Source organism: Strix uralensis, chromosome 8, assembly GCF_047716275.1.
Source record: "Strix uralensis isolate ZFMK-TIS-50842 chromosome 8, bStrUra1, whole genome shotgun sequence".
NCBI classification, from domain to species: Eukaryota; Metazoa; Chordata; class Aves; order Strigiformes; family Strigidae; genus Strix; species Strix uralensis.
In genome coordinates, this window is record NC_133979.1 from 18,580,437 (window position 1) to 18,604,884 (window position 24,448).

The 24,448-nt window shown below is 35.9% G+C and overlaps 1 protein-coding gene across 14 annotated transcripts in view; it reads right to left on the reverse strand.

The window, feature by feature from the left end:
• Nucleotides 1–2,284: 2,284 nt before the first annotated feature.
• Nucleotides 2,285–24,448, reverse strand: part of ZNF644 (zinc finger protein 644) — a 78,148-nt gene continuing 55,984 nt past the window's right edge. For 10 of the 14 annotated variants that reach the window (XM_074876471.1, XM_074876466.1, XM_074876473.1 and 7 more), the window contains 5 exons: nt 19,880–19,952; nt 15,469–18,512; nt 14,668–15,273; nt 4,616–4,718; nt 2,285–4,123 (listed from right to left, as the gene is read on the reverse strand). In XM_074876471.1, the coding sequence (XP_074732572.1) occupies nt 3,931–4,123; nt 4,616–4,718; nt 14,668–15,273; nt 15,469–18,481 (3,915 nt within the window). In that variant the 5' untranslated portion in view covers nt 18,482–18,512; nt 19,880–19,952 and the 3' untranslated portion in view covers nt 2,285–3,930. The other 4 variants (XM_074876475.1, XM_074876476.1, XM_074876472.1 and 1 more) reach the window with 4 other exon arrangements.

The window sequence follows — 24,448 nt, forward strand, 5'->3', positions numbered from 1 at the left end:
GTGACATGCAGGAAATCTAGAACCACAACTGGCCCAGAAAAAGCATTGGAGTCAAAATAGCTTTGCAGGAACAGATCTCCCCATCTCAGTCCTGTGACACTGACCTTTTGAAACTCTGGATGGATGCACATCTTTGAGCCCCAATTCATGACTCACGTTCCTCCTGTGATCTACTTACCTCAAAGACCTTGGTGATTTCCCTGAGTGTGGCTGAAAAGGTAGGACTTTGAAGAGGCACATAGCTCAAACACAGAAAGTCTGGCCTAGGACATAACCCCCAACTGTTAGAATCCCCATCTTTGGAACGTTAGGTGCTTGCTCTCCCTCCCCAGTGGCTAGTGTTAACTATTGTCTGGTCTGTACTTTTTCTCCCATCAAGAAGAGTCTCAGCAGCTCACATCCTGGCTGGGTAAGGTGAGCCCTGAGGCAGCAGAAGGTGGATCTGTGGGCAGAGCTGGACCACCTCAGCTTGTGGGAACAGTCCATTTAATACAATTCACACAATCCATATGAAGCAGTATATGGCCAACAGGAGTAAATGCCCAGGGAGCTTTGAGCCAACATTTGTTATCCACTTGCCTCCATCTCCCATTTTCCATGTATAGAGCCTGAACACACTACCACTTGGCAGCAGCTACCACAGGCACTTTAAAATTGTCTTTCCAAGGTCCTGCAAAGACCTCTTTTCAATGAAAGCAAACAGAGTTCTCATTTTTTAAGATGATTTGGCAGTATCACTGCGACTAGGGGATATAGGCAATCATCTTACAGAATGTGGGGGGGTGGTCTTCTACATTTCCTAGGCTTCTCTAAACATTCTGAAAATTCCTTCGTAATTTTTCAAAGGCTGCTACTTAAGAGACCTTTACCAGAAACTAGGGTAACTCCAGAAACAACTGAGATTATGATAAGGAACCAAAATCAACCAAACAAAAATGACTATGCCTCTGCAGCCTCTACCCCAAAGCAATCTAGCCAACGTGAACAGACTAACACTCGTGCTTATATGTGCAATTCTGGAAGTCCAGCACAGACTGCCATAGAGTCTCTCAAGCCACACATCTCAAAACATGAGATTCATATAATAAAGTGACTGATTTAATTAACTCTGTTCTACCAGATTATTTAGAATACTGTAACTCTGGAAAGGGGGATTTGTATCTCCTTGTAGGTAAGGACAGAAGATCTGTATTTCCAAACCGCAGAAACCAAGAAAACAAATAGCCCTACTTGAGGACTAGAGGCTAAAGAAAGCTTAAGGGTACTCAATTATTTTTTTTTTTTTTAAAAATCATTCAGTCCATATCAACCATATATGCAATTAATTTAATATTCAGAAGAGTTCTACCACTTCTGTATATATTTCAAACTATATTGTCAAGGATCTGACGCAAGCAGGGCACACAGCTCCTGTGCACCCACTCAGAAAGCCTGTCACTGAAAATTGCTGCTCCTCATCAAGAGAAACTATTTTTGGAAACTAATCAGGCCTAGAGCTCCCTGCTCTTCAGACATAACCTTGCATTTTAGTGTTACACAAAGCAGCTCACTATTGGGGTTTAATGAATTAAATAGAATTAACTATTTTTTTTATTATTATGAACCTAATATTTGCTACTGTGAATTTCCGCACGGTATGGCTTCACCTTACGAGCATTCTTAACAATACTAGATAAATATCATTTGCACTTGATTTTTTCATCTGTTAAACAGCCACAAAATATGATGCTCTCACAAGCACCTTTTTTGGTGAGAAGGGTAAACAAGCACTCTATTAAAGCATTATAAACATTCAAGGTGATTTGATCACTTCTCTCTTCTGTTGCAACACATTGCTGTATATCTTCCATTTTCACAGCATATAAAAAATTCCCACAATCATCCACAAATTTAGAAATTTGTTAGTCTGCATACACATAATTTGTCTGCAATAAACTTCAATATCCCAGCTATCTTTCCTAAAATCTCTAAAGTATTTTTTATCCAGCCTTTAAATGTACTGACGTAGATTTTCCAGGTTTTTTTTTTTTTTTAAAAAAGGGAATAAATTTTGACAATAAAGGTAAAGTTACCTGTAGCAACTTTTACAGCAAAACACCTGATAGCACTAATTTAATGATAGCCTTGACAGAGCTAGGATGGCCTTGTCTTAGGACTCTATCCTGCACAGCTGTGCATTTTTAGCCCATCTATAATATCAGGATGTTAACAAGCCTCATGTGTTAACTCCGAATTGCGCACATACAGGAAGACAGACATTTATTTGTATTTTCCACCAATCAAATGTAATGCATCTGTGAACAAGTCAGTTTATTGCAAGTAAATGTACTTTTACTTAAGATCATGAGAAGATTCTAATCTCAAGCAAGACAAATCAATTTCACAAACTTAATTCACACAATGCAAATAAATGCTTCACATTATAGACATTTAGATTTTCTTTAAACCTTTTTATTTAGAGATTTTTCTGGTAAGGAGATATACCATAGGAAAGCAATTTCACTGGCAGTGAGGTATGTATATACTCTACCAAAATACTCCTCTTGTTTTAACTGCTTTTAACTTTATTTACATATAAAGAAAATATCAATGCATATCCTTGGCTTAACTACAGTATCTGTTACCCTATATGAGTAAAATGAAATGTTACTTGCATACAAAATTGATTTGTAGAGGAATCTGATTTGATTTAAACAAAAATCATGTTCTGAAGACAGTTTAAATGAACAAACACAATTCATCATGACCAAGACACCTGCACCATATTTCCATCCTCACAGCACATTTATTTCAGTAATTCTGTAAGTAGGTCCTTAGCATGAGCATAGTGTTACAGTTTTCATACATATAATCACATCCAAAACAAGCTCTAAAATTTAAGTTGTAAACATTCTCTTCATATGTAGAAACATTTCAATCTGTGTTCAATTTTCTAAATTGATCAATCTTTTAAACAGAATTATAAATGAAAAGTCTACTCTAACCGTGTAGTGAGCAATGCTTATTAGTACATTTCTACAGTGTTAAATAAAATAGTAGAGAGGCAAACTTCTGTAAGCAAGTCAGACTTGAAGTAAATCATCATAAAGAAACAAACTTGTTAACAAAAAGATGCTTTGTAATAAAGAAAGTTGGATTGAATCTACTATGATACAAAAACATAAGGGTAAATACCATCTTTGTTGACAAGTAGGAGGTAGCATGGATGCACCACTTTATTGTCAGTGAGAAATGCAACTGAAGTAAAGAATATTTCCTTACCATAAATTTCCAGTATTATGTACATATTTCTCTTAGAAATTTGTTTAAACAAGTTTCCCTCCACTTTTTAGTACAAAAAGCCTCATGTGATTTAAAAAAAACACTTACACACCTAGATAGAATAGTACTAATTGCCCTATTTGAATGAAACAGTCTCTTGAACTATGAAGTACATGATATTTAATGCCCTAAGTTGAGTAAATTGTATTAGCAGTTCTTGGTATTATACAAAACACTACATACATACAAACAAAATATAATAATATCTTATTTTACTATGTAATTCTTTTTGGAATAAACAGAGCCTTGATTTGGGTAACACTGAAGAGAACATGGTTTCTTTGTTTTATTAAAATCTGTCTTTTAAGTACCCATGTGCAACAATTTAAAAATGGCTGCCATACATGTAATGGTCTTGTATTGATAGTGAACACAGTAACTGACAAAAACATAATAAACCTTAAAAACACATCTTCCACCCTATATAAAATATAAAGACTACTTACTGTAACTGTTAAGTATTCAATTTATTTTGATGTTACTGTAATCCACTTCCTCTATTTTCTGTCTTTAGCATTTATAAACATAATTTAGTGTAGCGATTTATTTTAAAAAATGACAAAGTATTTCAAATTTACATCCAATTAAAATTCAAAATGTTTCCTTGTTCTATGATGCTGCTTCTGCCATCAGTAAAGAAAATGAAGTTTCAGTAATTGAAGCAGGCTTTTTGAGTAGTGATGTGACTTCAACCATGCCAGCTCCAGTCCGTGGAAGATTTGCGTTGACAATGTGTCGCTGCAAGTGCTTTATCCAGTCTTCTTGAACAGACAAAGGTCCTCGAAAGACCAGACCACAAAACCTACGCAAATATTACAATTATTTCATCAAGATATATTTAGCTCTACTGAAAAATTATGAACTAAAGACATTAAGTGGAAAGTCTTAATTTTCTTGAAGTTTGTTTCTACATATTTTAGCTGAAAACCTTAGTAATTGAGTTCATTTATATTAACTGTGAGCACAAAAAATCTGCAGTTTATACAACTTACACTCTTACATTTTAACACTAGCAATAACAATCTGTTGTTCTTACGTAAGGTATTTGAAGGACAGAGTATTACTCAGACACAACCAGTAAGATTTTAGCTAGGGAAACAGTTGGCAATCTAATACCCGAGTATGACTGATTCAAGTCCTCTTGTTAAAATTAATGAAAATAGGCAACTGCTCTCCCCCCCTTACTATTCAATTTAATCACAAACACATTTACAGGATACAATCTTAAATTTTAGGACTAAAATTAGCAAGCTCTTAAGAACATGTTCTTTCAATTAAAAATAACCCTATGTACCTGCATCTGAGTATGTAAACTTCATCAGCACTATGAGGTAATGGCAGCATTTTTTTCTTGCTTCCAGATCTTGACCTTGACTTCTTTTGCTTACAGTCTAAAGCTAAGAAGAGAGAAATTTCCATATGTGAAAGTGATACTTCAGTGACTGTTAACCAGAGATATTTATAGTTAGCATTCCCTATAGCAACAATGAAAAGATATCTACCTCCTTGTTATTCTACATTTAATCATAATCTAAATCCAAAACAATTACAGTGTGCTCTAAGAAATTTACTGGCAAAACACAGGAAGCTTAGTTTTTTAGTTTAGCACAGTGCTTGCTCTTTTAAAAGACTAGGTAATTGACATTCAGCATTAAACTGTTGTTTTAGTATCAGCAAGCACCTACTAACCTATTGCAGAATTATACAGAAGCAAAGCACCACTGGAAATTCCCTTTCATGCATAAAACGCTCTCAAAATCTTGGAACTTGTTTTGTAGTTCAAGTATCATCATAAGACCACTCATGTTCAACCAAGTTACAACTTCACAAAGTTGTAGCTTTCAGCTAATAAAATCAAGAATTTCTAGTTTGAATACAACACCTGTCATTTGTTTTCAACATAAAGCAAAAGTGTCCTTTTATTCTAAGAATTTCAAATGAAGCTTCCCCCTCACTCCTGACTGAATTCTAATACATCTTACAAAAATCACGTATCAATCCTTGGCAGCAGTGGGAGCTGGTATTAGGACAATCAACAGGGATAGCAAGGCCACTTTTAAAATTTAGTCTAAGCATCTGAAACTATGTATTAAAATAATGTGTGTGAACAGGAAATGCATAGCAAATGGGTTCACTGAGGTCTGTATCTCCCATAAAAAGATGTAACAGAAATCTGTAACAAAACCTGGAGATTCAAAGCAGCAGCCAAAGTTGGGGGATGAGGGGATTAAACTGAGTCAATATTGTTATATTAAGAACACCTGATAAAGCTCAAGAAAAAACAAGAAGTCTGGTACTGCTTGAACTGAGAAGTTATCTAGCTACACTCTATTCCAAAACACAAGACACTAAAACTCCACAGAAACCTGAGAGACAGTAACAAGTGCTGTTCTTGACACCAAAAAGGCATAATGCTATGCTACTTAAGCATCTTAACAGTAAAATTTAAAAAATTATTACACTTAAGTTTTGACTCCTGTAATATAAAACGGAAGAATAAACCTCTTAGCATTCTGAAGCATAAGACATCATCTGGGGAGGCAAAACACACTGATTTAAAGAACACACAGTCTTGATTGCATCCTTCATTTTTCTTATGTCCTCCAAATGAGCACCTCTCAAGCTTTTACCCTGTAGCCAAACTTTTAACTTGTAGATACACCAGACATTTCCCAGTTCCATCTCCAGATTTAAAGATTTCTACAGTATGTAGAAAAATTAGAATGATTTTTTGAGGTTTGAAGGTACCAGAGAACTAATCAAAAAGTAGAAAGCAGATACCAACCTAAATAGACTTCTTTCAGACCCTGGGTCAAGCCATCATTTAGGAAGATGAGGCTCAACAGCATTTTATCTGATAGCAACAATGAAAGTCTGGATATAAAGGCAGTAACCCAAGGTGGCGGGGGAAGAGAACAATAGAAATGGCCAAGATACCTATTCACTTTTCCAGAAGTTAAGGGGTTCTCAATGCTTTACGCTCTCATCAAAAGCATATTCTTCATATAGTTAGGAAGAAAAAAGCTAACTAGCTTTCAGGCTGTAGGAACTACCAAGTAATATAAATATTTTACATACCGCACCATCAGTAACAACATCACCAGAAATGTAAGATAAAATACTGAATCCCAGACACCCGTTCTCTGAAGAGAATTATTTGCATAAAGGGCAACTTATCTGAAGCAGTTATTACAGCAAGCACTTTGCCATTGCTGATTGTGCAGAACATCATGGGAAAGAGGGAAACAGAAGTCAGTATTATCCAAATGCAAACACACCCGAGTTGCATCCGACGTCAGTTAGTTGATGTCAGTTGATATGAGTTAAAAAAAAATAAAGCAGTAGACAGCAGTCTCCTCCTAGAGAAGCCTACATGCATTTGAAACAAGAAACAGCTTATTTCCTTCACGTCGGCAAACTTAAGACATTCACTCCCATCAACGAATTTGATTTTACTCGCATACATCCCAAGCGTTTCAGAGAGCTTTCACTTTCTTACTAGACCTACATTGGTCTTCTGCAACAGAGTTCCTGAAACCTAATTGTTTTCAGTGTGTAATCTTCTAAGAAAAAACACTTCTGAACTACCATGCAATCAAATAGACAGCAACACAAACAGAAACTGCCATAATGTACCAGGAGAGGTAGTTTCTACTTCCTTGAAAGGTACCTTTTCCAAGAACAATGAGAAAACAAGGAAAACAAAAGAATAGGCATCTTCTCTGAGCCATTTACGACGGAGGCTCTAGATAGAGAAATTACAAAACAAAGAACAGAAAATACCACAGTAAAAGACATCAAGAAAAAAAATCCAGATCACTCAATGCATTCTCAGAGTAATTTAGCTAAGATTGGAAGTAGATTTGCCCAAGCAAGAAGCTGTTGTTACAAAAGGTAGAAAATACTAATACTAAACCTGTGTTCTGCAAGCGGTATTTTTTGTTCCTTTTGTCTTTTGACCTAGTGAACATATTCCTTCACATTTTAGGGGGCACAAAGCAGCACAAGTACATTTTGAAGTTACTCCAATGAAGCAGGAAGTGGAGAAAGAGTAACATCTGTGTAAAGCTGATTAAAAACCATAATTCCAACACCAGTTATCAGAGAATTGTACCAGTAACTGTCACATTAATTTCATTTTTGTCCATCTAGAGAGTAACAAGTTTAAATGAAGTCACATGCACACACTTAAGTACTCTGTTGATACGATTCTTACAAGTGCTTGCAAGCATCAAGTCACACCATTGCCTCACCCATAAGAAAGCATAGCCATGTTCTGACCAAAACTCAAGTTACTGTTCTTCCAATGCCTTTACTGTAACAAAGCATGACCTCCTCAGAAACTATGCTTTTAGCACTTTCAGGAAGAGACCAAGGATAATTTAGCTCTAGTGAGCTGCATGGAAATTGCAGCAAATTGCCAGAGATAGGCAGGAACTACCTACTGTTAATGCCTACTTTGTGGCTATCGCAACTCCCAAACTATCATCCTTCATTCTCCATAAAGGCCCAATTCTTTTTGGAAGAAGCCTCCTTCCATCAAGTTTGGCCACCTGGTGTTTCCTAGTTGCTACTCCAAAAATTTTTGTGTAAACCACCAGTTACACCACTTCATCAAACCTCTGATACAGTACAACAGAGAACCACCCATCTAAAACAAAAGACAATCAAACTTTGAAGGAATCTCCTTGAGGCACTCAAGTTCAATTTCAGAGCACGCTCTTTAGAAAAATATATGCTAGGTAAAAAGGCTGCATATAAAAACCTCCTTTACCTCTGCGACTGCTTATCAAGAAATAATACAAGCAGATGGAGATGAGAGGCTAAAATGAGCATGCCTAAGACAACATGGAATTAGAAAGTCGCAATTAGAGGTCCTTCATGCCACAACATTTGGTCTGAAGTTCAAAATTAAAGTGCATTTATGCTAATTTGCATGCTCCACTTCTTGATGTCCCCCAACATGGAACACTTCTCACTTCAGGAAGACTGAAGTTGTGTCTTTATTCAGACTTCATTTCTTTTGTTATAGTGTATGTACGCTAACACAAGTTGAATAATTGCATGCATAAGTGGATCTAATTAACCATTTAAAAACACTGCCAATTAAAAAGTAAAAAAAAATTATCTTTCTTACATATTTATTCACTAATTTTTCAAATTCAATCACTTGCTAGCTATCGTCATCATTACCGCATTAAAAAAAACCCCTCCAGTAATTTGTTCCCTAAAGGATTTTATAGAATACTAAAAATTAGCTCATAGTGCCAGTTGATCAGTTATAACTGTAACAGAACAAAATAAAGACACACAAAGCCAGTGGATCTCAAGATTTCTGTTGTAGCTGCATATGCTTCCACCGTAAACTTCCTGAAGCCATAATTTTGACAAAGCAGTATTAGAAATCATTTGAAAGTGCAGTGGCTGCTTGAACTGCTACCTCAGTTGTACTGTTGGCTCAAAGGCCGGACTCCTTGCTCTGTATTTTATTGATCTCTCTCAAACCTCTGAAAAAGCAGTCTCCATCTACAGAAGAGAGAGAGACAAAGACCAGAGAAGAAAGTGGTGATTCCCAGAAGATGACAGTTGGTAAGAAGAGACTGAGTATGTGAAGAGTCAACGAAGAGAAGGTGTAAAAAGGCAGGGTGCAACAGAATATCAAGAGACTTTGGGGGAGAAGAGAGGCCTAGAGAGAAGAAAAGGAAGGAAGCTGGATATACAACTGTACCAAGAAGAGTGAGATGCATTTTGAAGATTTTGCATAGGTCTGTCCAATGCTCTAATCAGAAGAAAGAAGCAGGTTTGCCACATGCTCTGATAAACACTAATGTGTTGCTATTCATCAAAACAGGTATAAAAGGAAATTAGCATTTACTCAAGATGAGCAATTAAATCATTACATTGTTCAAAACTGGACTGCATAACAAAACCCCCCCAAATTTATGTTCCAGTGAGGCATCTGAAGACCAACATGCAAACACTAATACAAAAGCAAGTAACTATCCAAATGAACCTAGACTGGCATTTGCTATACAGTGGATCCATACTGCATAACTATAGGCACCACTAAGTTTAACAAACACTAACCTTGAACAGCCAACAGCCTAGAAAGTTTCCATTCTAGGACTTTTTTTTAAGTCCATCTCAAAATTTACCATTATGATTAACTAAGTCTATTATACCACTAAAACTGTCAAGGTGCATTTGAAAAAAAAAAAAAAAAAGGTAAGATTTAACTAAATGTGATCAAATTACTGACTGAAAACACAGGGCATCTGCTAGAAAAGCACTATGATAATAGTCAATATCAAAAACATATGCAGACAAACTGAAAAACTGAGCAGAAGCCTAGTATGTAAGCTAATGCAGCCGTAGGAAAGGTCTCACTTTGGTGACATGCAGACATTACTCTCTTACTAAACAGTAATGCCTAGATAACAATTGCCAAATAACATAATTACAGCATTTATGTTTACACGCAATTATGTATTTACAGCAAGAAACTGAGACAGATATTCAACCAAGGTGATTTCTTTTTGGTAGTTATGTTTACTTTAGAAGTTATAAGACAGGTTTTGTGGAAACAGAAGTAGGAACCTGTATAAAGGTATCCTCATTGTATCCATGCAGGTTCCAGGCTGAAGCCAAATTGAAGACATTTCAAAATTGCTCTCAACCGCAGCCATTTTTTAATAAGAAAAACTGAGATCTCCCCAAGAGTGACACTCATAACAAAGTTTAAAACTAGTGTGTGCTAGTGAAATCTTGCATTAAAATAATTGTCTTCACAAAACCTGTAATATAAAGTGGAATATCAAATAAAACCACTGTGTAAAAGCATATTTTCTGGTCTACAAGCCTTGCATTGAGCTTGCTCGAATGAAAAGTCAATGAGCAAAGTTTACAAACTTCACAGTTACAACAGTTTTAATGGTAATGACTAAGTTAATACAAATATACATTGGTTGCATAATGTTATAGGTAGAACTTAAGCCTCTCCAAGTTATTGGTTTCAGTGAAAGGCTTTTATTCACACGGTACAGGCTATTTATCTGGCTCAGGTCCAGCTTTTGAGATCAAAAGATTTGTTTTTAAAGTTTTGTTTCTAACTTTTTTTAAAAAGCTTTGTTTCTAACCTAATTTTAAACAAACTTCCAGGTCCAATGACCTCAAGAAAACTCAGGAGTTTTCTTTCAGTTCTTTTAAAGAAAGTGGCAACTGTTCTGATGAGTAAGCTACTACTTTCACTAGCAAAATACATTTCTTAAAGAAAATAAACAAAAATCCCTGAAAGCTACCTTCACTTTTCCCATTTATCAAAAGGGAAGCTGAGGTACAAGGACCTTGTCCAGGATCCAATCTCTGTGTACTATCTTGTTCGCCACAGTATCTCCCTCCACTGAATTACTGTTAAGATTTCAACATGTAATTTAAATACATAGCTATTGAGAAAATATTTCACTGGTAGGTATACAAGCGAAGTAACTTACCACGGGGCTAATATCAAATCACAGTAGTGGTAAATGAAGTCCACTATCATCATCTCTCTACTGAGTAAACATGAAAACTTTCAGAATCACTAACTAATGGCATACACTCCTACACACTGGGTATTACTGCATCTGCTGACTTCCTTCTAAATCTACTTTGTTATAGCACTTAGTATACCATAAGACCTGGCAGCTACAGGCCCAGTTTGTAAAAATATTTCTTTTAGCCTTCTGCAGAGAAAGCCTGAAATTCATTTTATTTGTCATTCTTATCACAATGAATTACATCTGCAGATAAAAAAAAAAGGATTTTTTCCAAAGCATTATGTAAAAGTCTGTGCTTGCTGACACAGAAAACTGGTGGTTGCCCTTCTTAATTACTGAATATTCCAGACTTCAGAGCTCCAAATTTTCCTCACTATATTCCACCTCTGCTCCCCAATTTGCTGTTGACCATACAAAGTCCCACTAATCTCAGCAATAATCCAAGTAAACTCAGAAACTGCTGACAGCCAAGCAAACTGCAGGTCTCTGGAAACAACTCAAAATATGGTATATTAGGGAATTTCAAAATGAAGTGTGTTTTAATAAAAAACATTAACAGCAGTGCCAAATGCTGTATCACACTCATGCAATGGCAGGCCAGGTAGTTTTTGGGTTGTGATCCAAACAAGAAATGAAACCAACTACATACAATATGTTGTTAGAAATACACAAACTGTAAAATTACTTCCTTTTCCTATTTTAACTACAGTATTCTTCGTAATTATAAGTACTAGATTGTAAAAATTACTTGTTGGTTTGTTGTGGTTTTTTAATTTTTTTTCTCCCTCTCATTTTTGAGGTGCTTTTAAACACATCATTAGAAGGCCAACTAGCTGGTTTGGAAGTTGTGATATTGTAGGAGAATGAATTTAAGTCACCATCTCTTAGTTTTGCTTACATACCTTAAGTGTTGGATCCAAAATAAATGAGTAAGAATGAAAATCAGACATGAGAGTGGACAACAGCAACATTCCTTTTCTTACAAGTTGCTGAAGTTTTATGGCAAATAAATTGTTTACCAGCAGAAGCTTCAAAATTACTTTGAATTAACATATGCTTTTGTCCAGTCTGATGAGAAAAATGTATCATAGACAGACTTGCTTTTTACATCTGTAACAAAACATACCTGTCCCAGTCAAAAGTCCAGCACTCTTCTTTCGTGCATAAGCGCGTAAGTGGTTGGACAGGCTAACAGCACTTGTAAACGTCGTATTGCAATGCACACACGTTCTAAGCTTCACAGGCATACCTATCATTCAAAAGAAAACTATAATCCAGTTCTCTCTTCAAAAAATGAAATTCTCAAAGCGTTGTAAAAAGTTTTCTGCAATAAAGATGGTTTAAAATATATTCACTGCATTGACGCAATTGTTTAGTATATTAGAAGGATCCAAGTTAACTGTTATTAGTTTTCCATGTAGTGCTTTAAGCCAAACCATGTTATTTGAAAAAGAACAGAAAGGAGGCAACTTGAGCCCATTAGGCTACTCTGCTTTAATACCTACTATCAAGTTCCTACAGATCTCCACATTATGAAGGTCTAATCCCAAAATACAATCCTGCAATTTGAATAGCACAATTCTATTGAGAAATTTCAGCGCTTGTAACATTTCTAATAAAGAGAATTTTAAAAGTCTAGTTGACAAAGTGATAATTAAAAGTGTTTTACCCATAAGACTGAAGAGCTCAATACTAAATTAGGCTGCTGTTGAAGGCTCAGAGAAAAAGGTGGTAAAACACACCACTGAACAGCTGTTAGACAGAACATTTTGTTCAGTGCATTTTCTGTTCATTACTTTAGATGCGCAATCGATAATGAAAGTTAATGATTTGAAGTTTTTTGCTAAAATCTTTGTGCTAAATAAATGATCAACAAAGCAACATGCTATTTATCACAAGAAAACAGTGAAACAATACTGAACTCCTCACTTACCAGAGAAAGAAACCATTATAACTTATCCCCTGCTCAACTTCACCATGTTTCTCCCTCCATTTTACAAAAGATGTATTGTTTTGGTCAACTAATATTTCAAGTTCTCTACTAACAGATTATTAGAAGAATAAATGAAAAAGCTAAAACTACTCAGCTGGAAAGCCTCTGTTTGCAGGAAAGAAAGAATCCTATTCTCCAGCAGCCCACAGAAGACATGCTGTTTTGTCAGGCAAGGTACAGAAGAAGAACACCTGGCTGGTAAAAACCTTTTTAAAAGCTAAAACCAGAATTAGAAATATTTGCCTTTTTAGGAAAAACAGAAGAATTTCAACTTAATGTTAAATATTTTCTTAATAACTCAACTGGCACAGTGCGTTAGTTGTCAAATTCTGTTACCTCAGCCACAGATAATTATAGGGCCCCATACATAACTGTTAGTACTCTGCAAGCATATGTTTATTTTTACCTGGTTGTTCATCACAACCAACGAGGTGCTACCTAGTATTCAGCGGTAAATATTAAACAGAAAGCAATACACAGTGTCAGGTTTGGCAAGCTATTCCTTTAGCATTGTTTTTCAAATCATTAAGCCTGTCAAAGACACACTCCCTTTATTAAGCAATCTCCTGTCTTAAAGGACAATCACAGATGTCCAGAAGACATTAAATGTAATTGTATTCCACCTCTGCTACGTCATTTTAGAAAGCCACCTTTGTTAAGAAATTGATTGCCACACATTTGTAGTCCCTTAAAAGAACTTCTGAACACATTGGATTGTTGTTGTTTTCATTTGTTTAAAGGAAGACAAGAATATAGGTGAAAAAGTACTAGGCACTGCCAGTTTTACTAAGCTGCACTGGGTAATAACAAGAAAACCAAGAGAACCAAAAAAAGTCAGGGGTATAAAAATAAGATCCTCAGTCTAAAGAATCCTGCAGCATTGTAAGGTGGTGTCCAAACAAGAAACAGGTAAATGCAAGCTCTACATACACATTAAAAAGGATGTTGTAAGAATTCTCCAAGACTAGAAGTAACTCTTATGTGACAAGTAGGTTAAAAACATCACTCTAAAAACCTGCTCTGTTAGTATACAGAGTATTTAGGAGGTTGATTATAGAATTGTTTCATTAGCACAATTCTCAGTGGAGGGGCAATCACTGTCCGCATTGGTCAGGGGCTGTGCATTAGAAACCCGCTGGCTACAACTGTATTCCGACAAAGCTTGAACCAGCACAGGTCTTCACTCAGGACAGACAGGCCCTAAGCAAGCACCAGTTTCTCACAGCAGCCGCAAATTTGAAACAAACAAGAATTATTCTATGTTGTAAGAGTATGTTTGCCTAAAACCATCATAATTACTTGACAATGATTCACTAATTTGGAATATTATGCATCTATAATGGTATTAACAGTTCTGTTAGTTTAAGCAGTTGCTGCTTTGCACAAACCTCAAAAGATTTAAATGGTCGTTCCCAAACCAGTTCTTTTAATGCCCAGAAACAGGCTTACAAGCCCAAACATTTCAGAACTGTTAGTCTACCAAATATGCATGGACACTTCAACTTGCTATTGCAGGATGTGTCTTCTTCCTTACTGAGGCTCATTTTGTGTCCACTTTGAATTTGTTTGCCCAGTCACATGCAGAACAGGAACTATGTTCCATGCACAAACCGCTCAGTGCTGTTGAGGGTTTTTTTACTTTAGGAAAAACATGTCAGAAAAATTTTCTGTGCTACTTCTCGCAGTCAGTGTTCTCTGGAAATGAAACAAGAATTAAATGAACAGAAGCCCAAATAAAATACTCTGCACTTGTACATTCTCTATGAATTAAAGGATTCTTTGGAAATGTTGTCAAGACAGCTAGAAACATCTTCTTACCTGACTGCATAGTCAAGTCCATTTTTTGTGGCTGATACATCAATGGACTGTCTTCATTTAATGGAAGAACACATTTCTGAACAAACCTCTTTCTTGCTGTTTGATTATGAATCTTTTGAGGAGAAATATCAGGATTCCTTTCTTCTCCTAACCTCTTATTTTTCAGGAGTTCTATCAGTGTAAGTGACGGATTTTTTTTTTCATCATGTAGTACTGCTTTTGTTTCATCACATTCATTTAGGAAACTCAGCCCTTCTTCCTCCGATGCAGACACAGATGTATCTTCAGTCTTTAGGCCATTATGGTATGCTTCAAGAGGTATAACATTCTGAGATAAAAAGTCATCATTTGATGCAAATTTCTGAGCAACAAACGGTCTGGGAATAATGCGGCGACTGTTCAAAGCCTTTAGGATTTTTTCATACTTCTCTTCATTTTGCATCATCTCATTCAGAACACAGATCGGAGACTTGTGTGCATCCCACTTGGTTTTGCCAAGCCTCTTCAGGTGTCCTCGCACATGATTAGACAATCCAATTTTAGTATCGAACCAGCCTCCACAGAGCTGACATGTATGCTCAGAGGAAGTCTCAGATTTCTCAATTGCTACAAAGAAAATAATTATCATGGTTTTTGACAATTATATAGTTAAACATTACAATAGCAAATCACAAGAGAGACTTTATAACAAGATAAAGCAAGTCTTGCTTAGTACTCAGTAAATACCTTTGTACCCTTTACTTTATACCCAAATTAAAAAAAAAAAACCAAAACCCCAAACCCCCCAAAAAACCAACTTACCTTTTCTAACACGTTTAACAGGAGTTCCTGTTCCAGTTCTTTTAAAATGCTGCATTTTGTCACTTGTAGCTATCTGTTCTGGTGAAACAACATGACGGGCTTCATAGCTTAGTCCAGCTCTGTGAAGATGTCCTCTGACATGATTGGACAATCCAACACCTGTTTCAAAGGTTGCTGGACAGTACGGACAGGACTTCTTTTCAAGCGACAAATCAGTCCAATGGAAAACTGAATTATGCTTTGGCAATGCTGATCCCACATTTTCTAAATTCTGAGGATCATGCAAATCATGCAGGAAGTTACTACCCTCAGCATCTTCATAATACTCGAAATAAAAGCCATCATTCTGCTCATAACTAAGCGAAGATTTATCACCAGCTTCATGATCTTCCATTTTACCTTTGAATATGGGGAATAGGTTTACATGCTCCTGATTAATATCACTGTAAGTTTCATCCTCCACAGACTGTGTAGTGTAATCACATAGTTCAACATTGTCCCATGAACTTTCATCCTCCGTTTCATAGCTGTCTTTTTTTTCAGCAGAGTTAAGTTTCTGTAAAACAACAACAGTCATTTTATGCAGAAAATCTGGATAGCAATCCAAATCATCTGTAACAGAGCCTTCCCTCTTGGATTCTTTAACCACTCTTTTTACAGCTACATGCCTACGATCTTTACAGCCTTTTGCCCTTTTGCAATCAAGATTATTTGAATCCATGACAAAACAATTATTACGGGCACTACTTGATGAAGAAAATAAATGTAAAGAACTGACAGAGTTGGACTCTTCCTTTTTTAAATGCAAAGGGTAAGAGTCACTAGATTTTTTAATCATCCTGTAGCTTTCATATTTGTGTCTATATAAATAATTACCGCTTGTTTTCACACTAGCTTTCTGCTTTGCTGCTTGATGAAAACATTTAGGTTTCTGCTCAATGCTATTTCTAATCAAAAAGGTCTTGTTTGTAGAATTTAGATTGCACACACTTACAGATGACTGTGAAACGCTTTTCCGAGCCTTCTGTATCCTGTAGGGTCTCTTGTGAAGTTTTGCGAAGTTACTGGACTGTGAAGTAGAGCCAAATGATCTTTTTACATCCTGTTTTAAAACAGAGTTCTTTGGAAAAGTAGAAGATTGTTTGATCAACTGTTTTGTCCTGCTACCAAAATCTAAAGATTCTTCTATTATGCTGCCTTTTCTTTTTTCTAGTCTAAGATGGCTACCAAAGGGATCAATGCATGATGCTGGGTGCAAATATTCCATGTGTTTTTTTAAAATGCTTCTAGCTGAAGTAGTAAATGGACACATCTTACACATATACGTCGATGACTTTTTTGAGGATCCTAAATATGGGTCTTTCAAGGATGCCTTTTTCTGTGTTTTCCTCTGGGACATGTCACTACCGATAATTGAACATTTGACTACTGCTCCATGAGCAATCCCTCGATGGCATTCCAGTTCATTTTCTGTCACAGCCATGAAATTGCATTCCTCACAGCAATAATATCTTTTATCTTTTTCATGGGTCTTTGCATGCTGCACAAATGTTTTGGGACAATTGGTACCAAATACACACTGTGGGCACTGTAACCGTGCACTCCTACCCTCATCCTGAAGTTCTTTCAGCTCACGGATTTCTTCCATCAGTTTCTGCCTTCTTTCCTGGTGAATTATCATATGTTTAAGAAGTGAATTACGATCTCGGAATGTCCTTCCACATTCCCTACATGCATAGGGCCTGGGGACATTGAGATGTCGGAAATGACTGTTCCCATCTAAATGGTACATCATATGCCTATGCAGATGTTTCTTCTCCCTAAAATTCACATTGCACTTTGTACAGGGATAAAATGATGGTTCATCAGTACTGAAAGTAGATGGAGATTCAGAATCATTCTGTTCACATTTATTTTTTAAAGTATTGGAAAGAAAAGTGCTAGTGTGAACAGGAGAAGTATCTTCTGCACAGTTACTAGTAGGACTATAAATGAGCTGCTGGATAGCATCAACAGCTTCCAGCTCTTCATCTGTGGATTCAGGCTTTACTTTACTCAATGAATATTTTTGTGGTTCTACTATTTGTAGCTCCTCATTCTGCTCTAAGAAGTCAACGTTTAATAGTTTTGATTTACTAGGAATACAACTGGTATCACCAAAACAGTCTTCAGTATAGCGTGTTATTTTACTAACATCCATTTTCCTTTTTCGCTTTTTTTCTAAGCCTACTTTACAGTGAATGGGAGACTTCTCTATTGTTTCTTCATTTGTCATAAGAAACTGTATAAACTCTTTTTGTGGATCCCAGCTGGGATCACATCCCGATCTGAAACCACCTGTACCTGAGGAAATGCCTGTTAATGTATCGACACAATCATCTTTTACTAGTAAATTTTTATCATCCTCACAAACTTCTACTTGGCCTACTAAAGTGCTATCTACACTATTTCCTACTGATTTCTGTGAATCACAACCAATTGAAGCAGAGGTAGGTAGATTTTTAATGGAATGAGTCAGGTTCTTAGCATGTGCTACATCAGGTAACAAAAATAAAACTTGGTGCTGATTTGATTTCTGTGTTGCACTCTTTGCAGGCAGCTGAAGATCATGAACCACTGTCAAAGTTGAGCAGGAATCTGTGTGATGACCTACAGGCTGTCCAGTGGTTAATGAAACACTGCCTTTATTCATAATGGAAGTCTTAGTTGAGGTGGAGTGTGAAACTGGTCCATTAACAGCAGTTCCTCTAGATAAGATAAAGTTTTCGCTAGAAACAGTAGGAGCACCAGTGTGTATAAATAGAGAAGTCTGGCCTCCACTTAAGGCTTTTTCAGATCTGTCCCTTGACAGCTCCTCAGGCAGAGTCAACGTATTGTTCTTCTGAAATGATGTGTCACTCTCTTGTGGTTTAGGAATGCCACCCTCTTCCTCAGATATGAAATTATCATCACATAGGATTTCTTCTTCTTCTTTAGCACCAGTGACTTCAGCATTTATCTCTAAATCATCCATATTGCTGGTCTGTCCATTAAGTACATTTATACTAAAAAAACAAAGAAGAAAAGATTCAGGCAATCACAGAAATAAATAATGGCCATTTTAATTTACAGTTTTCTTCAGGATCACCCTTCTTCACACTGTAATCTAAAAATGTTTTGAACTTGCTAAAAATGTATTTTTATTTAAGATATTCAACACGTTTAAAATTAATAAATGAAGCAATTAAAAAATTATACTTTTTTACTGTGGTATATTAATAACCATACAGCGAACTAGTCACTGCTCAGTGTCCCAGTTCAAAAAAGCCTGAACAGCTCCACACAAGCAAGATGGGGGAAATGAGATTGTCGAAAACTGTGCAAATACATTCTAATTGTACATTTACATAAAACTAGAGTTTACATTTAGTTGTTTTCTAGAAGTAAAACAAGTTAGGAGTAAAGGCTACCCAGACATCTGCCAAGTCATTTTAGTGTTTTTTGGTTTTTTTGTTTGTTTGTTTGTTTTTTAAAAAAACCCATACTTCCCTTTACCACCTAGGAAACTCAAATAACCTTTACGTATGTCAAGGTAGCACTTTTTCAAAGCACTTATATACAACTGACCTGATGCTACACAGAAGCCTGCAGAATAATACTTTGGTATTAAAGGAAAAAACATGACTAAGCTGATTTTGAACATCTAATTACTGATAGAGCCACAGCAAAGGATCAAAATCACTGAAGAAATTACATGTCTTTCAGTACCCTTCTTACAAAAGGGCTCTCCTTGCTTTAAAATAAATAAATTAGATTCTGCTTATGTTATAAGGCCTTTTTAAATGATAAACAAAGGTGGGAAAAACCCCACAATTAGAAAGAAACATTTAATTAGGATTTACACACCAGAGGAAATCATCATGCTGAATCCAGAGCATGACAATAGTATCTACTAGTACAGAGAGCTACTACATATTAATTCCCTCTGGGAGGCCTTATGTACATAAATGTGTCTTTCTGTAAGTGACTTTCATACACCATATCATCCACCCAATGCTTAGTAAGCACAAAGGAGCTGCCTACACATGAAAATCAGTGTGTAATAAGCAGGAGTGTGAACTTAAGTCTACCCTGGCAGTTACCTCTTATATGAGTCCTCAGAACACGGTAAACATAAGGCATTAAAATACCCATCTAGTAGCTGGAAATATTTATCTATATTTTACAGAAATCACATATTTTATCCTTAAAGAGTACTATTCACTTTGATCTTTTGGGGGATTTGATTCCTGCCAAAGGAAGGAATAAAAATATATTTTATATTTATATATCTATTCCATACTTAGTTTCAGTTACCAATTAACATTTTGAATAGAGCTCAGTTAAAAGGAGTCATTACCTAGACTCTTTGAATTAAGAAGTTATAACTCACAACTAATATCCATGGCTCCCTGCAATGGTCCTTCATCGAAATCAAGGAAGACCACTCTTGACATCCTTTTTTCCTAAGGAGAAAACACAACCTGGTTAAATGACACCACTTCCATCTTTATACATCACATTTGGGTCTAGCATTTCTATTAGTTTTTCAATTCAACATTATGATAGCTATCTACACAATTCAACACTAGCTACAGCCTCATGGAAACTCCGTTATTTTGCTGCTTTTGTTTCAAATCAGCAAAAGGACAAATCAAATACTTTAACCTCCTTTAAGTTTGTAAAAAACAAACCTTAAACTAATGTGACTTACTTACCATTTTGAAGACAAAAGTAACTACATTTGGAGTAGAAATATAATGAAAATTTTTGCCATTAAAAAAATGTTTCCTTTGCTACTCAGTCATTGAACTAGCCAATTTAGAAATACAGCAACGCTCATGTCAGATGCATAACAAATGCTTATGTGTATGAAGTGTTTTACTGTATTATTTACCTATAACATATCTTTATGCAAATGTTCTACTAGACACCCCAGTTTCTGATCTTCCCATTTCTTAGATTTTTGCATCTTTGCTGTTTTGAGATGGGTCAATTTTCCACCATAATAAAGACTTCCAATAAGATCACATTCAAAGCTGTCACCCTAAAATGGTGATAATGCACCACCCAGCAGGAGTCTACGTCACGTACACAAGTTAGAAATGGGCAGTGCAAACATGCACTAAGAATCAGTAATGCAAAAGTCAGTTAAAATAAGTGAAGCCTCCAAGGATGCACAACAGCTCCTACAATTTTACAACTGAATAGTGTAAGCTTCATATCGTATCAGGCAGCAGAGTATAAAAATGTTCACAAAAAGTTTAGAAGAACGTTAGTAAGCTGGTTTTGCCTGAAAGATGTGTGTTTTTGTTTTATTACTGCAGAGGTAGACAAATGTATGCTCAGTCAATTTGAAAGCCTATATTAGCTCTTCTCAACAGGAAGCAACGTTGCTAACGAAGTGGTAAATTCAGTGTTAATGAGTGGCTTCACTGTTACCACCTCTGAGGTAAAGCCTTTCATGTTCCAAGTTCCACCCATCTGTTCTGGTGTGAGGGGTTCAGAGGAAGAACAGACGCTTCCCATTTAAAGCAACTTCACTGGTACCCCTGAACAGCGGGGAGGCAAACTGAGAATATTGTGCCTGCTTGGAGATTGCAATCCTCATTAACCAGAATGGCTCCTGAAAACTTTTCACAGGTTTACCCGATGAAGACGAAACTATGTTGCTCTACATACAAAACCATACTGACACTAAATATTAGTGTTAAAGCTTAAGTTTAAAAGGTGGCTAGGGCACCATACGATCACCTTTAAACTGAGACTCCCTTCAGAGTTATCATGAGCAATATCTAAAACATTACACTGTGCAATCTTGTAAGAGACTCCTTTCCATATTGTGTATTTATGGAGATTGTGAACTATTCCATATGGATCTGATTAAAAGTTTTCTATGGTAATACAGCTGTCCCCACAGATTTCAGTCTTTGAATCAAGCCTGAAATGCTTACTGTATCAATAATAACGCTGTTACATTTTAATAATTTTCTGCTAATTATCACATTTTTTCCAGCTATCGGGGTGGTACAATTCACTATTTTGCATGCAGAACAACAAGAAATTTAGCAGTTTTAACAGCATGCTATTAAGGAAAACATATAAAGTATCTTTTTAAATTACAGTAATTTAGAGTCTTGAGATGACACTGAGCCAAGATGCAATACTTCATTTACATTATCTACTCTATGTGTAGAAATTTATACAGTAACAATGACAGGTGTAACTAGACACATGCAAGAAAACATTCCACCTAATGCCATCGTTTTTGAGGAAATGTTATCATCTAACTCGTGCCATTCACAAAGTACAACACCCAAACTGAAACACTACCTAATCTGAACACTCTGGGAGGAAAACAAAATAAATAAAAAGCAATCATTGTAACAACTAAGACATAACCAAGGCTATGCAATATTCTTCGCATGTTTGCATCACATTTTAAAAATTATCTTCTCTATACCATATCAGAAATACAACATTATTAATTCTGTCAAAACATACAGTAATTAATCCTTACTTAGTGTATTGAAAAATTAAACATTGAGATTAAATTTGCTGCAAACAGTGCTTGTTATATCCTCTATCAGGGCAAGTACTATACACTTGAGGCAATTTTAATTTAAGCACATAGTGCAATATACTTGGAAATATAAGTGTAAAAATGGCAAGGCTCAAAAAAGCCTACACAAGCATACACAATCCCAGGCTCATACCTTTGAAACACACTTTATCTAAAAGGCTGGCCAAATTTAATTCAATGGTTTCCATTAAGCCTAGAATGACAGTAGTACAGTTAACTGTTATTCCTGGTTTACATGATACGCTATTTATTATATAGAAATTTTTCATATTCAAAAGTAGAAACCAACTAATTATTTAGCCAACTAAGCCACATTCCACCCCTATTTAATTAAGTACTTTTAAATTTACATCGTTTTTAATTTTGTTTTTCTTCATAAAATACCAGGTTTTTAAATAATGAGTTCTGCAGATACGACTGCCTGTGGCCAGATAGTCTAAGTATTAAAAAAGAGTAAGGTCAGATCTATCTTCAAGCTGACAGATCATAATTTAAATGCCTTAAGCTAATCTTATTGTCTCAAAAATCTTGAACATCAGTATTTTTGCAAACTATCAGCACTTGCTATAACACCCTTACCACACTACATCTTGAGGTTACTACAGAAGAAACGAGGTGATAATTGCATATTAACATAATTATTCGGTAATCCCTCTGAGCAAGCTTCCTAGGTCACTCAGTAATTCAGATTAGATGCAACCTTCCTGTCATCAGATCTATGCTGTCCACTTTCTGTTCATTAATAATTCTTTTTGATAGGAACGTACTTAATTGCATCGTTCTATGTACATTATTAATTGTATTTATTACTGATAGGTTTACGACATTTCCAAGTTCTTATTTCATAATGACAACCCTTGCTATGTAATAGGGTCACACACCAAATTAAGAGTATTGCCTTCATGCAATGCTAGTTCATTAAAGCTTACACTCTGGTGCTAAGTTTACTACACTTCTGCCTACTAGCAGCTGTAGTTAGATATTTGTCAGTTTCTGTTATAACACCTACATTATTTTACAAGGACTTACAATAGATTTGAAAGCACACTGGAGCTGAAAAATTAAGATGGAAGAATTTGGTTGAGTTTGTGAAAAGCATAAAGTGCTTTTATGTGTTCTAATATCAAGTTTCTCAAATTCATAAATATAAACCAATAAGCTAAAAGCACAGAGTGACTACTAAATGGCACAAAAACTTAGAAGCCATCTCCTAAATGGATTGAATTTAATCAGCCTAGTTAAAGTAACTGAAGAAATACAGTCTTTCAGCAGTGCTGTAAGGAAGGCAAAAATATGCTTGTCCTGTGCTAAGTAACTCCTCTTAAATCAAGTTCTTTAAGCAGATATGTGCATAACCAGGACATTCAAGGGATTATTCAAATATTCAAGAGATAGGAAAGGTGTATCAGGTTTGCACTGTTCCCATTAAGATTTTTCTTCAAGACTTTGTTATGTAAATAAACTAACAAACCCTACCACTTTATCCACAAGCATTCCTGTAATGAAACTTTCTCAAATGACAGACGATGGGTGGATGGAACCAAAGTCACAGATTTTTAGGCAACAGCAGACCAGAGAGAGCTTAAGTACATCATGGCACAGGAGTAAAGAGGTGTCTCCTTCCATTTTGCCCCATTACGCAGTCTATTCCTTTAACAACTTAATCACGGCAAACATCAAGCACAGAGCTTCCATCAAAAGTGAAATGTTTAAGAACCTTTGGAAAATGAAGGTTTGTACAGAGTAATAGAGGAACTAGTAGTGTATTAGTATAAACCAGCCACATCTTGAGGAAAAAAAAAAATCAAGTTATTTAGAGGACAACTGCAGAATATTTTTGCCTCTTCCATACAGTAACGCACACAGTTCACACCTCCCGAGTTTTGGGTGCTATCTAGCAATATGAATACACAAAGTTAATAACATTAAGATACTTTGAACATTAGAAGAACACCTATTACTTGTTTTCCACTTTTATCTCTTCTTAAAAAGCTATCCAGACCCACTCTTCAGATGGAGACAGAACCACAAAGACTGACAACCAGAGGATGAGTCTGTGACTCACCTTGTCTTCCTCCAGCTTCTATCTGTGTTTGCAAATTAAGTTGTTGAAAATACATTCCCTTCTGCACAGCAGACACTGACTATTTGTAGACTGCTTACTTAGCTCTGAAACCTACACATCCACCTGAACATTTCTGGATTTTTTTTTAAACTTCTGTAGAGAAGAGACAGCTTGTTTAATATGTACACCACCACGAATACTCCCCTCCTACACCTACTTTACATACAAGTGTATGGTTATTAATATAACTTCAGTCTGAGGAGTTCTACTGAAAGCTAGTTATCTTCAATTCAGACCCATAGCTGTTCACAGGA